Source organism: Lepidochelys kempii, chromosome 2 (genome assembly GCF_965140285.1).
Source record: "Lepidochelys kempii isolate rLepKem1 chromosome 2, rLepKem1.hap1, whole genome shotgun sequence".
Lineage (NCBI taxonomy): Eukaryota > Metazoa > Chordata > Testudines > Cheloniidae > Lepidochelys > Lepidochelys kempii.
Genome location: NC_136381.1, coordinates 48,535,737 through 48,552,025, shown reverse-complemented (window position 1 = coordinate 48,552,025; position 16,289 = coordinate 48,535,737). Strand labels below are relative to the sequence as shown.

Below are 16,289 nucleotides of genomic sequence, written 5' to 3'. Positions count from 1 at the left end.
CCAGGGGTATATGTGGCCTCCCATTCCCCAATTTCCTCTATGCCAGGGGTTCTGTCTGACCCAATTTTTAGAGCCTTGCAAATCTGTGGCTACCTGCTTTATATTTCTGGATATCTGCAGACCATGTTTGCAGATTGGATGCAGATATAAATTTTGTATCTGTGCAGGGCTCTACCCCCTTTCCCATATCTGTGTGCCTCCCTTCTCTCATACCAGGATTGTGCATTTTCTCCTTCCCATGGCAGCATCTCTGTGCCCCCTCACTTCCCCCATCCCCAGGTTCCTGTTTTTCCTTCCCTGTTTCTGGGTCGCCCCTCTCCCCTCCCCATCCCTCCTGAGGCCCTGCTTTCTCCTCCTCATCTCCACTCTAGGTCCCTGCTTCCATGCCCACCCATCCAGTTCCCCTCTTAGATCCCTGCTTTTTCCCTATGGCCAACTCCAGTCTCTCACCATACTCTTGCCCCCAACCCAGGGAGGCCCTTCCTCCCCAGCTCCCCACTCCTCCCTCTACAAATACTGGGGTACTGTGTCCAGTTTTGGGCCCCACACTACAAGAAGGATGTGGAAAAATTGGAAAGCATCCAGCGGAGGGCAACAAAAATGATTAGGGGACTGAAACACATGACTTATGAGGAGAGGCTGAGGGAACTGGGGATGTTTAGTCTGCGGAAGAGAAGAATGAGGGGGGATTTGATAGCTGCTTTCAACTACCTGAGAGGTGGTTCCAGAGAGGATGGTTCTAGACTATTCTCAGTGGTAGAAGAGGACAGGACAAGGAGTAATGGTCTCAAGTTGCAGTGGGGGAGATTTAGGTTGGATATTAGGAAAAACTTTTTCACTAGGAGGGTGGTGAAACACTGGAATGCGTTACTTAGGGAGGTGATGGAATCTCCTTCCTTAGAAGTTTTTAAGGTCAGGCTTGACAAAGCCCTGGCTAGGATGATTTAGTTGGTGTTGGTCCTGCTTTGAGCAGGGGGTTGGACTAGATGACCTCCTGAGGTCCCTTTCAACCCTGATATTCTATGATTCAAGCCTGAAGAGTTGCTCCTGGCCAGATTTTCCCAGGATCATCCATTTTTTCTAAGTTTGTGTCCCAGGAAATTACTAAGTCTTCTTAGAACACTAAAAGCCCTGGGTTTTGTTAAATCCATTCCCCTGCCATCTGCCTGCCTTTCCCTCCAGGCTTCCCTTCCATACAAGGGGCCTCCCATTGTAAGATCCCCTGCAGGCAGCACCCCACATGTTCTACTCCGAGGCAGGCTGTGCTTCCTCTGGCCCCCAGGGCACAAACTTTTGGGACCATAGAATCATAGAATCATAAGTCATGTGTTCCAGACCCCTAATCATTTTTGTTGCCCTTCGCTGGACTCTTTCCAATTTATCCACATCCTTCTTGTAGTGTGGGGCCCAAAACTGGACACATTACTCCAGATGAGGCCTCACCAACGTCGAATAGAGGGGGACGATCACGTCCCTCGATCTGCTCGCTATGCCCCTACTTATACATCCCAAAATGCCATTGGCCTTCTTGGCAACAAGGGCACACTGCTGAATCATATCCAGCTTGTCGTCCACTGTCACCCCTAGGTCCTTTTCTGCAGAACTGCTGCCTAGCCATTCGGTCCCTAGTCTGTAGCTGTGCATTAGGTTCTTCCGTCCTAAGTGCAGGACCCTGCACTTATCCTTATTGAACCTCATCAGATTTCTTTTGGCCCAATCTTCCAATTTGTCTAGGGCCCTCTGTATCCTATCCCTACCTGCCACCGTATCTACCACTCCTCCTAGTTTAGTATCATCCGCAAATTTGCTGAGAGTACAATCCACACCAGATCATTTATGAAGATATTGAACAAAACCGGCCCCAGGACCGACCCCGGGGGCACTCCACTTGACACCGGCTGCCAACTAGACATGGAGCCATTGATCACTACCCGTTGAGCCCGACAATCTAGCCAACTTTCTACCCACCTTATAGTGCATTCACCCAGACTTCTTTAACTTGCTGACAAAAATACTGTGGGAGACCGTGTCAAAAGCTTTGCTAAAGTCAAGAAACAATACATCCACTGCTTTCCCTTCATCCACAGAACCAGTAATCTCATCATAGAAGGTGATTAGATTAGTCAGGCATGACCTTCCCTTGGTGAATCCATGCTGACTGTTCCTGATCACTTTCCTCTCATGTAAGTGCTTCAGGATTGATTCTTTGAGGACCTGCTCCATGATTTTTCCGGGGACTGAGGTGAGGCTGACTGGCCTGTAGTTCCCAGGATCCTCCTTCTTCCCTTTTTTAAAGACTGGCACTACATTAGCCTTTTTCGAGTCATCTGGGACTTCCCCCGTTCGCCACGAGTTTTCAAAGATAATGGCCAATGGCTCTGCAATCACAGCCGCCAATTCCTTTAGCACTCTCGGATGCAACTCGTCCGGCCCCATGGACTTGTGCACATCCAGCTTTTCTAAATAGTCCCTAACCACCTCTTTCTCCAAAGAGGGCTGGCCATCTATTCCCCATGTTGTGATGCCCAGCACAACAGTCTGGGAGCTGACCTTGTTAGTGAAGATAGAGGCAAAAAAAGCATTGAGTACATTAGCTTTTTCCACATCCTCTGTCACTAGGTTGCCTCCCTCATTCATTAAGGGGCCCACACTTTCCCTGACTTTCTTCTTGTTGCCAACATACCTGAAGAAACCCTTCTTGTTACTCTTGACATCTCTCGCTAGCTGCAGCTCGAGGTGCAATTTGGCCTTCCTGATTTCATTCCTACATGCCCGAGCAATATTTTTATACTCTTCCCTGGTCATATGTCCAACCTTCCACTTCTTGTAAGCTTCTTTTTTATGTTTAAGATCCGCTAGGATTTCACCATTAAGCCAAGCTGGTCGCCTGCCATATTTACTATTCTTTCGACACATCGGGATGGTTTGTCCCTGTAACCTCAACAGGGATTCCTTGAAATACAGCCAGCTCTCCTGGACTCCTTTCCCCTTCATGTTAGTCCCCCAGGGGATCCTACCCATTCGTTCCCTGAGGGAGTCGAAGTCTGCTTTCCTGAAGTCCAGGGTCCGTATCCTGCTGCTTACCTTTCTTCCCTGCGTCAGGATCCTGAACTCAACCAATTCATGGTCACTGCCTCCCAGATTCCCATCCACTTTTGCTTCTCCTACTAATTCTTCCCGGTTTGTGAGCAGCAGGTCAAGAAAAGCTCTCCCCCTAGTTGGCTCCTCTAGCACTTGCACCAGGAAATTGTCCCCTATGCTTTCCAAAAACTTCCTGGGTGGCCCCTTGTATGGAGGGGAAACTCCCAGGGAAAGGCAGGCTGAGGGCAGGGAAACGGGAGGTAGAAAATCCAGGACTTTTAATGTTTTGGGAAGACTTAGTGATTTCCTGGGACACCAACTTAAAGAAAGGACAGTCCTGGAAAAACCTGGACAGGCGGCAACCCTACTGGAGGGAGGGTAAAGTGCTTCTCCTTGGGCCCGGCTCAGGGTGTGGGGGGCTGTGGGGCCTGTCGATGGTTTCACGAGGGAAAGGTGGGCCAGGTCTGGGTATGAAGGGCCCACAGAGGTGCTGGAACAATTTTTATAGTGGGGGTGCTGATGATGGAAACCATCTATTTGGTGTTTGTTATTACAATTTCAAGTCAGAGAGTGCGGCAGCTGCCCTAGTTCCAGCACCATAAGGTGCCCATTGATGTTTTAGTCCTCTCCCCTCATACTCCTTTGTGTGTCACCATTTTAAATGTTAGAAGGGTGTGGAAGGAATGAGCGGCACCAAGCCCCACCCTCTCATGGAGTCCCAGACAGCCCTTCCCCTTGCCCTGGTTTTCTGTACCTAGGAGAGGGGCAACCCTACAGACCCTCCCTATAAGCTTCTTTTATTTTTGGAATCCAGGCTTCAGCTGATTTCCATATGTGGCAAGTTAAGCTGTTGCCTCTGATCTCCTTAGAAAGATTCCTCTGTCTACAGAACCAGGCAGTCTGGGGGACCTGATTTTTGCTGTGAATCAGAATTTTCTGGTTTCAGAGTAACAGCCGTGTTAGTCTGTATTCGCAAAAAAAAAAGGAGTACTTGTGGCACCTTGGTTAGTCTCTAAGGTGCCACAAGTACAGAATTTTCTGGTGTTCCAATTTACACCAGAATCAGTAGAGTTGTGCCTATTGGTCCTTAGAACATTCACTAAAATCTTGGCATAGATCAGATGCAGCATTCCAAAGTTAATGCATTACAAACAAAAATATCACTGAGTGTTAGACCTTGCTTTGCTCGGCCAATTATAAGTTTTCTGCAGTGGTTGTGGTTTTTATAAATCATTTTAAGGTCCTTGTCGCACATTGAAAAAGACAAGTTCCAAATTCAAATTTAAAATTGCTAAAACCAAAACGCAACATTTTTACATAGAAAATATGAAAAGGAGCAAAGATTAGATGCAACCTTTGCTGTGTTCATGTGTGTGTATGTGGCAATTTGGTTTTATTCAGTACATAGTGTAAATTCCATTTTAAAACTTTTCAGTGTGTCTATACACAGTAATATTTAAATATCATTGCAGCTGCAATTGTCTTGTTATTCCAAGACTTAACTCCTATTAGAATGCTGATAAGATTCTGAATGCTAGACTGTTCTCACTGTCCCTGCTGTGAAGAGACTGCATATACTTAGCCCCCAAGAAGAGATTGCCATATCTCAGCAAAAAGTTATTCATAGAAATAACCCATTGTTTTGTTATAGGTGGGGTGAGAAACAATATATTAATGGACAAGCCAGACTAGTACCGAATCCTTATCTGAATCATTAGGAAACAGACATTAAAGTTTCGGTGACTGAGTCATCATTCAGCTACACAGCACATAGGCCATCTCCCCTTTTTAGACATAATGCTTAGATGTCACTAAGGAATCTACGTCTGCCTACTAAGGAAGCTATGTCTGCCTACTCTTTATTAGTGTCCATCACAATTAATTTTTTTATATTTCAAAATCAGAGTGCTGACATGCAAAGCCCCAAACAGGTCATTTTTCTTGCTAATGGACAAACAGCATCCATGGAAATTTCCAGGGGTGAATACTATCACTGCTAGGAGCTAAGTGACTCATCCAACAAGATAATAAATTGATTTGTTCTTTCGGATGAGATTCACAAAAAAGACAGGAAGTGCTGCATCATGAGTTAAAAGCTAATTTAATACAGATGAATTGGAAGATGGATACAGTACACTCATGACCCAATCCTGTAAATGCTTACACTTGTGAGTAGTTCTGCTGGCTTCAGTCGGATTATGCCCATGACTTATGTTGCTCATATATGTGTTTGCAGGACTGAGCCCTTATACTGCAAGCTACTAGTGGAAAAATCCTCTGTCCCCCACAATTTTTGTATAGTATTGAATACACTGCCAGTGCTCTAACAATTTAAAAAAAATTAAACTGTCTCTAATGCAAGCATTTATTGATCTGTTATAACCATAACAGTGCAGCTTTTGTGAAGTGTGGGTTGTCTGGGGTCATGTGTGCATCAGCCTTTACATACACAAAATGTAGCATCTGATCCATAGTATGTCCATTCAGGGCATTCCAACATGCATACTCACGACTTCTAATCCTCCAGAGGAGCAATCATCCCCTTATTATGCTTTGACTCTTAGTGGGTAATAAATAGATATTCTATGAAAAACAAAATATAGTGGGCAAAACAGGGCATACCTACAGGAGTTAAGAAAAATCTACTTCACAGGCTGACTCTTCTCTCCTGTTAATTAAGCAGTACACGCTTTTATTGTTTCACAAGCATATTGTTTCACAAGCATGTTAACCATGGTGACACAACTCAAAAAGGAACAGCAGACCTATAATCACATACAAAGCAATGGCACAATGAATGCGCTTTACCTGGGTTTTTATTGTTGATCTGTTGATTCACATTTAAATTGCCAAGTTATTTATAAGATTTCCAATCATTCTAGTGGGAGTATTTGTGTCAAATATATTCTTTCTAGAGGAGTGTGCATTACTATTTTGCTCATTTATTCCTAAGAGCTCTCTTGCTGAAAACCAGGAAATAGTTAATCTTCTCTATAAATAGCAGGTCAGGGAATGACTGCTTCTTTGTATTCTGGATAGTTATAAAGTATGATGAGTAAATGTAAGCAGGAGGAATTTTCATCTGGCTCTGTGAGCATATGCATAATGGTTATAGTTCAAGCATACTCCTTTTCCAAGATTTGCATTTATTTTTAACTTAAAAATGACAACAAAACATAAATTGAAGCTGGAACTTTCTCCAAGCTTGGTTGCATTACTAATAAATGGGATGATGAAGCGAGCAACAAAAGACATTGTGGACAGCGTAAAATGGATTAGCTGAGATGAGTCACTGGACCTGACTTTGCCAACAACATTGCTTTATAAGTATGCTGCAGAATGGAATTACTGTGCTTACAGAAGTAGAACAGTGAGCAGCAAAACTGGATTGAAAGTAAATGCAGAGAGAACCAAGATTATGAAGGTAGGAGGTTGGGCAACAGATGCAAAGCTGTATGTGGATGGAAAAGAAAATCTAACAGAGTTCCGCTATCTAGGGAGTGTGGTGACATTTGAAAGTGGCTGTGCTTAAAGATTTTCCTATGAAATTAGGAAAAGCAAACACCACTTTTGGAAGGATGAACAATATCTGGTCAAACAGAGGTCTCCACACCAAACTAAAGGTCAGATTATACCATTTGATTACAGTGAGCTCAGTACAATACAGTGCAGAGACTAGCCAATGCTAGTAGCTAACAAAGAGATTGGAGGCTGCCCATCACAGATGGCTCAGAAAGATACTACACATGTCATGGAAAGACAGAATAACAAATGTAAGAGTAAGGGAGCTCACAGAGCAGGACATGTTATAAAATATCATACAGAGAATGCTCAGGCATCTGGGTCATATACTCCATATTAATGATGGGAGAGATGCTAAGGAGTAGCTGAGGGTGGCAAGAGAAAGTGAGGAAGGCCAAAGGAAGAACTGGTGGGAGACAGTGACAGAGGATATTCAATGTGCTAGTTTCAACTGGGAAGAAGTACCATGACTAGGGAGTGATTGTAATCAGTGGGGGACTGCCCAATATGTCAGTGGCACAGGAGGAACTGAGGTCTAAAGTAATTCACTGAGGACAGCAAATTGCTCTTATCAGTGCTTGAATTGAGGGTGAGGTGGGTGGGAATAGCTAGATTCTAGAGTACAGGTGAAGATTCTAGATAGCTAGAGTACAGGTGAAGTTATCAAAAGTGCATGATACATGAGAAATTTCATTTGTGGTGGCATGCTGATGGTTGTCATAGAATTATAGGAGATAACAGTAATATATTCAGGTTCTTATATTGTGTCATTACCATGCTATCTGAGGGCCTAATAGAGAACTGTAATATAATAGACTTGGAAAAATTAAATTTTAATAGTAAACATCAATTTCACTGTACACACACAAACCAACAAAAATTTTCAATCGATATTTGGAATTTACAGAGCAAAAATGTTATTTGAAAGCTTATTTTGATTTAAGGTTATTTACTTTGTCAACATCACATTTTAAAATATACAATCCATGTTATAAAGCTTTAATTCTTTTGAATCTAAATGTCTACTGTCATTAAATAAACAATAGCTGACTCCCCCCCCCATAATTTCCCACAACTGTGAAATATAAATAAAAATAGGAAAAAAAAAGCTTTAAAACCATACCTTAGTACAATTGTGACAATTGAAATTGATAAAAATAAAAAATGCTTATAGAAACATTCAATCTATCAAAATTAAAGTTAAATTCTGCCAAGCCTAAGTACAGGACACAGCAGTGTAATGTTATTACCAGATGTCAAGAAGAAAAATCCACAATCTTTTATAGTAATTACTTACTTAGCATCCTCATCTTTGTCATTATTGGGCTGTTGACTCTGTTCCTGAATTGTCCCAGTTGGTTCTGCTGACTTTTCAGTCTTTCGGGACACAGGTGATTTTGCTGGAGCTGTGTCTACATCTGAAACAGACAGTAATATTTAAATCACTATTTTAGAACAGCTAATGAAAAAGGGCATCTTAGATGCTATTGCTGCTTTTATGGACAAGTCCAAAAGTTACATATTTGGGAGCCTCAGTTTTCTGAACAACTTCCTGCATAGATTTGATTTAATAGCAGTTACACCGAAAAGGTTGATGATGAGTGTATCCTGTGGAAGAAGTCTATCATTGCGGTTTATCAGTTTAGATTTGTTGGTAGCTCTCAAAACAACGATGATAAGTTCAAACAACTAGGACACCTTCAGTGTTATAGGATGGTTGTGTATATATGACCATCAGATCATATAGTTTGAAAAATCCAGGATGGTAAAACAAAGAGAAGATTCCACCTGGCTTTGCTTTTGCATGGTTCACATTAGGGAAAATTCATACGAAAGCATTTTGTTTTTAATTTAATCTTCTCTTGCCTTAGCCTGAAGAACAGACCTGCCTGTCTCCTGAGTGAACCATTGTTTAAATGTCACCTAAAAATGTGTACATGTAGAGCTTTTTGTTTTTTAAAGAAAAACGGAATTTACAATTCACTTAGTTTTAAAAGGAAATTGGAGCTAGGTTTTGCTTTTACGTTTGAATATTGTAAGTTCCCCTGACCTTTATCCTATGTAATTCCTTTCTCTAATTAGTCTTAGTTGATATTTTAATTTTCATACTGAAAAATCATCTGACAATGGACATGATCCCAGCCTTAATAAATACTGTAAGTGTAATGTGATAGGGAAAAAGCCTGGCAGCTAGATCATAACAAATCTTGAGCCTTTCTTGTGTATATACTGTATTCAATTTTAAGATGCAAGGGAGTTGAGGAGAAAAAAAAGTCAAGCCACACATAATCTTTAGATAAAAAAAGATTAATTTTATGATGAATGTTAATCTCTGTGTACAAGAGTTGGTGTGCATCAGTATGGCTTTTCAGAGGTGCACAGCCATTCACTGCAGTGAACTGTCCAGTTCCCAAGTCACAAAGCCATTGTTTGCAATAGTATTTGAAAAGAAGCCCTAATGTAAGAAAGTAGGGCAGTTTGGTGACTAAAAACAGAAAAAAAACGAAAAAACTAAAAACGACGCTGAACTGGACCATAGTGTGACATTAACTGGTCAGCAAACCTCATCTTAACAGGAGAGGAGACTAGGATACCACAGTTGTACACAAGGCAGCTTAATTTAATAGATAATTTTAAAACCTACATTCACAATTTAACAAGCAGGGAGAAAAACAATGCATGAATTCTAAACAAGGTAAAGAAGTTACTCTTTGAGCTGATACCTATCAGTTCTCTTAGGGCCAGATCCACGAAGGGATTTAGGTATCTCAGTCTCAGTCCACTGGGATCCACAAACTCCCCACTCAGCTGGTGCCTCAGCCTGCAGATATCTAAATTCACTTGAAACCTAAACTTTTGCTGTAAAAGCTCTGTAAGCACCTCAATTTTTGCATCAGGGCATGCATGTTGCTGCCTCACTCTAGGCATCCAAATGCCTGAACCCCAGCGTGATCCCAAACCATGGGAATAGAGGTGTTCCTCTGCCTTTCTTGTCTGCCTTTTCAGTAGGCATACTCAGGGGCTGCCTAACTCCACATATAATCCCTGGAGAAGGGGATGACCTCCCTTTATAATCCAATGGTTATTACACTCACCCAGGCTCTGAAAGATCCTAGTTCAATCTCCCCCTACGCCCCGGAGGAGAGATTTGGTCTGGCATTCCCCACCTCTCAGGTAAGTGGCCTAACCACAGGGGTACTCAGATATAGGAATCTCTCAGTATCTCTTGTTGAAGCTGTTCCTCTTTAATTGGGCCAGAGAGTGAGAATCAGTCTATAATCTAGTGATTATGGCACTAACTAGAGAGCTGAGAAACCCCTCTTCAAGTCTCTTCTTCTCAGGCAGAGTGAAGAACTGAACTGAGATCTCATGCATTCTGGGTAAGTCCACTAACCTGTGGGCTAAAGGCAGGTCCTGCTCCTTATGGTTGTTTTGTGTGGAGTTAGGCCGGCACCTAACTTCTCATAAGAAATAACTTAGGGTATGTCTACACTACCCACAGGATTGGCGGGCAGCGATTGATCCAGTGGGGATCGATTTATTGCGTCTAGTATAGATACAATAAATCAATCCCCTAGCGCTCTCCCGTCAACTCCTGTACTCCACCTAAACTGTTCCTCTCCAGGAGAAGGTTCCTGGCTGTGAATTGTAAGCTGAAACAGGCACCTCCCTGCAGCCTGAATTTAGGGGCTGAACTTGGTGAACACTCCTTTCTGCAGCGGTTAGCTCAGGCATCACCCTACCTAGCATGTTGGCTTTTGTGGATGTTTTTAGGGGCAAGATTTTTAAAGGTATTTAGGCACGTAGTGGAATTTTCAAAAGCACCTAGATGCCTAAAACTCATTCATTTCAAGGGGTGATTGGTGCCTAGATGCCTTTGAAAATCCTACTAGGCATCTAAATAATTTTTAAAAAATCTGACCTGAGATGCCTCTCTCTCCCCATGCATTGTATAGGGAGCTTAGGTGCCTAACTCAGGCTTTGTGGATCCCATTAGTGTTTCAGTGATTTTTCTAGGCACCTAAACATCCCTTTGTGGATCTAGCCCTCAGTTACAGGTCTTCCTGTGAATGCTGAAGAACTGGAGGGTCAGGGGACTGAAGGGTATCTTCCCCCATGCAGAGGCACAGCTTACATGCAACAAAGCTCACAAAAAGTAAGAAACAAATTGGAATAAGCCAATGCTATTTAACTGAAGTTCATAGATTCCAAGGCCAGAAGGGAGCACTGTGATAATCTAATCTTACCTCCTGTATAATACAGGTTATAGAACTTGCCCAAAATAATTCCTAGAGCAGATCTTTTAGAACATCCAACCAGGGTTTAAAAATTGCCAGTGATGGAGACTCCACCATAACCCTTTGTAAATTGTTCCAATGGTTAGTTACTTTTACAGTTAAAAATGTATACCTGTTTTCCAGTCTGAATTTCCCTTAAACTTCCAGCCATTGGATTGTTATATTGTTCTCTGTTAGATTCGAGAGCCTGTTATTAAATATTCATTCCCCAAGAAGGTAATAATAGACTATAATTATTCAACCCTTAACATTCTCTTTGTTAAACTAAATAGATAGATTCAAAGAGCTCAAGAAAAGGAGTACTTGTGGCACCTTAGAGACTAACAAACTTATTTGAGCATAGCTCACCTTAAGTGATCACTCTCATTACAGTGTGTATAGTAACACCCACTGTTTCATGTTCTCTATGTATATAAATCTCCCCACTGTATTTTCCACTGAATGCATCTGATGTAGTGAGCTGTAGCTCACGAAAGCTTATGCTCAAATAAATTTGTTAGTCTCTAAGGTGCCACAAATACTCCTTTTCTTTTGCAAATACAAACTAACACGGCTGCTACTCTGAAACCTGTCAAAGAGCTCAATCACTATAAGGCATGTTTTCTAACCCTTTAATCATTTTTGTGGCTCTTCCCTGAACCCTCTCCAATTTATCAACATCCTTCTTAACCTTTGGGCACCAGAGCTGGACACAGTATTCCAGCAGTGGTCACTCCAGTGTCAAATACAGAGGTAAAATAACCTCTCAGCTCTTACATGAGATTCCCCTATTTATGCATCCTATGATTGCATTAGCTCTTTTGGCTACATCATAACACTGGGAGCTCATGTTCAGCTCATCATCCACCACACCCTGAAATCTTTTTTAGACTCACTGCTTCCCATGTTAGAGTCCCCCATCCTGTAAGTTTGACCTATATTCTTTGTTCCTAGATGAATACATTTATATTTAGCTGTATTAAAATGCATATTGTTTGCCTGCAGCCAGTTTACCAAGCAATCCAGATCATTCTGAATCAGTGACCTGTCCTCTTCAATGTTGACCCTTTCCCCAACTTTTGGGTCATCTGCAAACTTTATCATTGATAAGTGCATATTTTTTTCAGGTCATTGATAAAACATTAAATAGCGTAGGGCCAAGAACCAATCCCTAAGAGACACCAGTAGAAACACGTATACTTCATGATGGGCTAATGTAGTGCCCATCTTTAAAAAAGGGAAGAAGGAGGATCCTGGGAACTACAGGCCAGTCAGCCTCACCTCAGTCCCCGGAAAAATCATGGAGCAGGTCCTCAAGGAATCAATCCTGAAGCACTTAAACGAGAGGAAAGTGATCAGGAACAGTCAGCATGGATTCACCAAGGGAAGGTCATGCCTGACTAATCTAATCGCCTTCTATGATGAGATTACTGGTTCTGTGGATGAAGGGAAAGCAGTGGATGTATTGTTTCTTGACTTTAGCAAAGCTTTTGACACGGTCTCCCACAGTATTCTTGTCAGCAAGTTAAAGAAGTCTGGGCTGGATGAATGCACTATAAGGTGGGTAGAAAGTTGGCTAGATTGTCGGGCTCAAGGGGTAGTGATCAATGGCTCCATGTCTAGATGGCAGCCGGTATCAAGTGGAGTGCCCCAAGGGTCAGTCCTGGGGCCGGTTTTGTTCAATATCTTCATAAATGATCTGGTGTGGATTGTACTCTCAGCAAATTTGCGGATGATACTAAACTAGGAGGAGTGGTAGATACGGTGGCAGGTAGGGATAGGATACAGAGGGCCCTAGACAAATTGGAGGATTGGGCCAAAAGAAATCTGATGAGGTTCAACAAGGATAAGTGCAGGGTCCTGCACTTAGGACGGAAGAACCCAATGCACCACTACAGACTAGGGATCGAATGACTAGGCAGCAGTTCTGCAGAAAAGGACCTGGGGTGACAGTGGACGAGAAGCTGGATATGAGTCAACAGTGTGCCCTTGTTGCCAAGAAGGCCAATGGCATTTTGGGATGTATAAGTAGGGGCATAGCCAGCAGATCGAGGGACGTGATCATTCCCCTCTATTTGACATTGGTGAGGCCTCATCTGGAGTACTGTGTCCAGTTTTGGGTCCCACACTACAATAAGGATGTGGAAAAATTGGAGAGAGTCCAGCGAAGGGCAACAAAAATGATTAGGGGTCTGGAACACATGACTTATGAGGAGAGGCTGAGGGAACTGGGATTGTTTAGTCTGTGGAAGAGAAGAATGAGGGGGGATTTGATAGCTGCTTTCAACTACCTGAGAGGTGGTTCCAAAGAGGATGGTTCTAGACTATTCTCAGTGGTAGAAGATGACAGGACAAGGAGTAATGGTCTCAAGTTGCAGTGGGGGAGGTTTAGGTTGGATATTAGGAAAAACTTTTTCACTAGGAGGGTGGTGAAACACTGGAATGTGTTACCTAGGGAGGTGGTGGAATCTCCTTCCTTAGAAGTTTTTAAGGTCAGGCTTGACAAAGCCCTGGCTGGGATGATTGAATTGGGGATTGGTCCTGCTTTGAGCAGGGGGTTGGACTAGATGACCTCCTGAGGTCCCTTCCAACCCTGATATTCTATGATGTTTCCCTGTTAACCATAGCATTTTTGAGACCTATCTGTTAGCCAGTTGTTAATCTCTTTAATGTGAGCATATTCTTGTGGGAACATGACAGACTCCATCGCTAACCTTTCTTCTATCACTGTGAGGTTCAAATTTCTGAGAATTTTTCAAAAATAAAGCCTCTCATACAACATTTCTTCAGAACCTATTAAATACAATCCAAAGGATGTTAGTTTATTTTTTCAGTGGAGCACACATGACTTCTGGGGACAACTCCCATTCATGCTAATGATACATATATTAAAATAGACCCAACTACATAGCTGCATTTTTTTTCCCACTGCATTCACCCGATGAAGTGAGCTGTAGCTCACGAAAGTTTATGCTCAAATAAATTGGTTAGTCTCTAAGGTGCCACAAGTCCTCCTTTTCTTATAGCTGCTAGGGACTTTTCTGTCCAAGTTTAATTTAATTTAATTTAATGGAAAATAGCTAATTTGTCAAAAAGAAAATTGACATTTCCCACAGAAATTTCCCTTAAACAATCAAAAATCTGAAAATTTTAGCCAGTTAACAAAATCCTGAAATTTAGATCAATGCTTCCCATTCCCCCACATTCACCTAAACTTTTTGTGTAGGGGTGGGTAGGCTGAGATTTGGGGAAATGGACATTTTCAAAACAGCTCTACTCAATAGTTTTGGTTTGGACTCTTAAAACAAACAGAAAAACTGTTTGTATGGATTAATGTTTAGAATTTTTGTATCTGGACATGAACCCAAGTATTTCCAGAACAAGTGAACTTATGACATTAGGATATAATGTCTATACTGTACTCCAGTGGAAGGGTTGTGTCTTGCACTATTAAAGGTGCTGTCATTAGGACAAGCTGTTAAACCAAATTCTTTCTGCTTATGTCTTGCGGAAATTCCAGACAAATACTAATAATCCCATGATACTTCTTGCAAGGAGGTAGAAATAACCCTAGTAACTGATAGGTTTCAGAGTAACAGCCGTGTTAGTCTGTATTCGCAAAAAGAAAAGGAGTACTTGTGGCACCTTAGAGACTAACCAATTTATTTGAGCATAAGCTTTCGTGAGCTAAGTCTCTAAGGTGCCACAAGTACTCCTTTTCTTTTTTCCTAGTAAGTGAGTCACCATTCCTCCTTCCAATAAAACTTAACAAAACCAGCTGCCAGATAAGCTATATGTTCATCCCTTTCCCAGTCCTTGGTGCTCAAGGTGGGCCAGGACTGAGTGCACTAGACTCTTTGTATTCCCTATTCTCTATCGGTATGGTTGCCAGGTGTCCGGTTTTTGACTGGAACGCTCAGTCGAAAAGAGACCCTGGCGGCTTCGGTCAGTACCGCTGACTGGGCCATTAAAAGTCTGGTTGGCTTGGGGCTGGCAGGCTCCGTACCTGGCTCTGTGTGGCTCCCTGGAAACAGTGACATGTCCCTTTGCTCCTAGGCAGTGGGATGGCCACGGAGTCTCCTTGAGCTGCCCGAGGTGAGCGTTGCTCAGAGCCTGCACCCCGAAACCCCTCCTGCACCACTGCCCCAGCCCTAAGCTCCTTCCTGCATCCAAACTACCTCCCAGAACCTGCACCCCCTCCTGCACCCCAACCTCCTGCCGAGCTCCCTCCTGCACACAAACTCCTTCCCAGAACCGTGCCCCAACCTCCTGCCCCAAGCCCTCTTCTGCACCCAAACTCCTTCCTGGAGCCCATGCCATGAACCCCCGCTCCAGCTCCCAACCCCTTCCTCCACTCTAAATCCCTCAGACCCAACCCCACCCCAACCAGAGCCCTCAGCCCCCCCCACACACACCCTAACCCCCTGCCCCAGCCCAGAGCTCCCTCCTGCACCCTGAACCCCTCATTCCCATCCCGGAGCCCGCATTCCCAGTCCCCAGCCCGTACCTCCTCCCACACCCCAACCCCCTGCCTCAGCGCAGAGGTGTGCAATTAGAAAGTTGGCAACCCTAACAATCGGCCATGCAAAAAGGGCTTCATTAGAGCTGACCTGCTCTCACTTACAGTAGGGGCCAGATAAATCTGTGACTGCCCCAGAATACAGGAAGCATAAAGGTGTCTTAAAATTAAGCTCAGGAATGGAAGAACTCAGAATCAGACCCTTAATGTCCCTGCTGAGTGTCAGCTGTTGCTGAGTGGGTTAACAGAAGCAGCATTTGTAGGGCTCTGTGTTTGTCATGGAGGTCACGGAAGTCACAGATTTTCCGCAACCTCCGTGCCTTCTGCAGCGGTCAGCGTGGCTGACCCCAGGGCTGCCCAAGCAGCTGGCTCTGGGGCCAGCTGTTCAGGTAGCCCCAGGGTCAGCCACACTGGCTGCTGCTGGAGCTGTTTTGCAGCCAGTCGCTCAGGTGGCCCCACAGCCAGTCACAGTAGCTGCTGCTGGAGTGGCCCCGGGGCCAACCACACTGGCCACTGCTGGGGCCGCTGGCCCCAGGGATTCCCCAAACAGCGACTGGTGCAGCTGGCCCCGGGGACCACCTGAACAGTGGTCCCGGCGCGGCCAGAGCAGCCGCAGCTCAGCAGCCCCTGGCAGCTGGTTGCAATGGCCCTGTCCCCCCCACCCAGCAGCGGTCCCCCAGATGCCCTCCCCAATAGTGGTCCCCAGGGGTGGTCCCCCCACCAATGCTTCCCCCCCCCGAAGATTTTGTCAGGGGTATTTATAAGTCATGGCTAGGTCTTAGGATGTGAATTTTTGTTTATTGCCCGTTTATTGTCCATGACTTTTACTAAAAATACCCATCACTAAATCGTAGCCTTAGTCATTTGCCTCCAAATGTCACTGTACTGCT

At 43.7% G+C, this 16,289-nt stretch overlaps 1 protein-coding gene across 1 annotated transcript in view; it reads right to left on the bottom strand.

The window, feature by feature from the left end:
- Positions 1 to 16,289, bottom strand: part of CNGB3 (cyclic nucleotide gated channel subunit beta 3) — a 140,575-nt gene that overhangs the window by 79,962 nt on the left and 44,324 nt on the right. Inside the window, exon 2 of the mRNA XM_073329320.1 lies at positions 7,901 to 8,021. Within this exon, the coding sequence (XP_073185421.1) occupies positions 7,901 to 8,021 (121 nt within the window). The remainder of the gene's footprint in view (positions 1 to 7,900; positions 8,022 to 16,289) is intronic.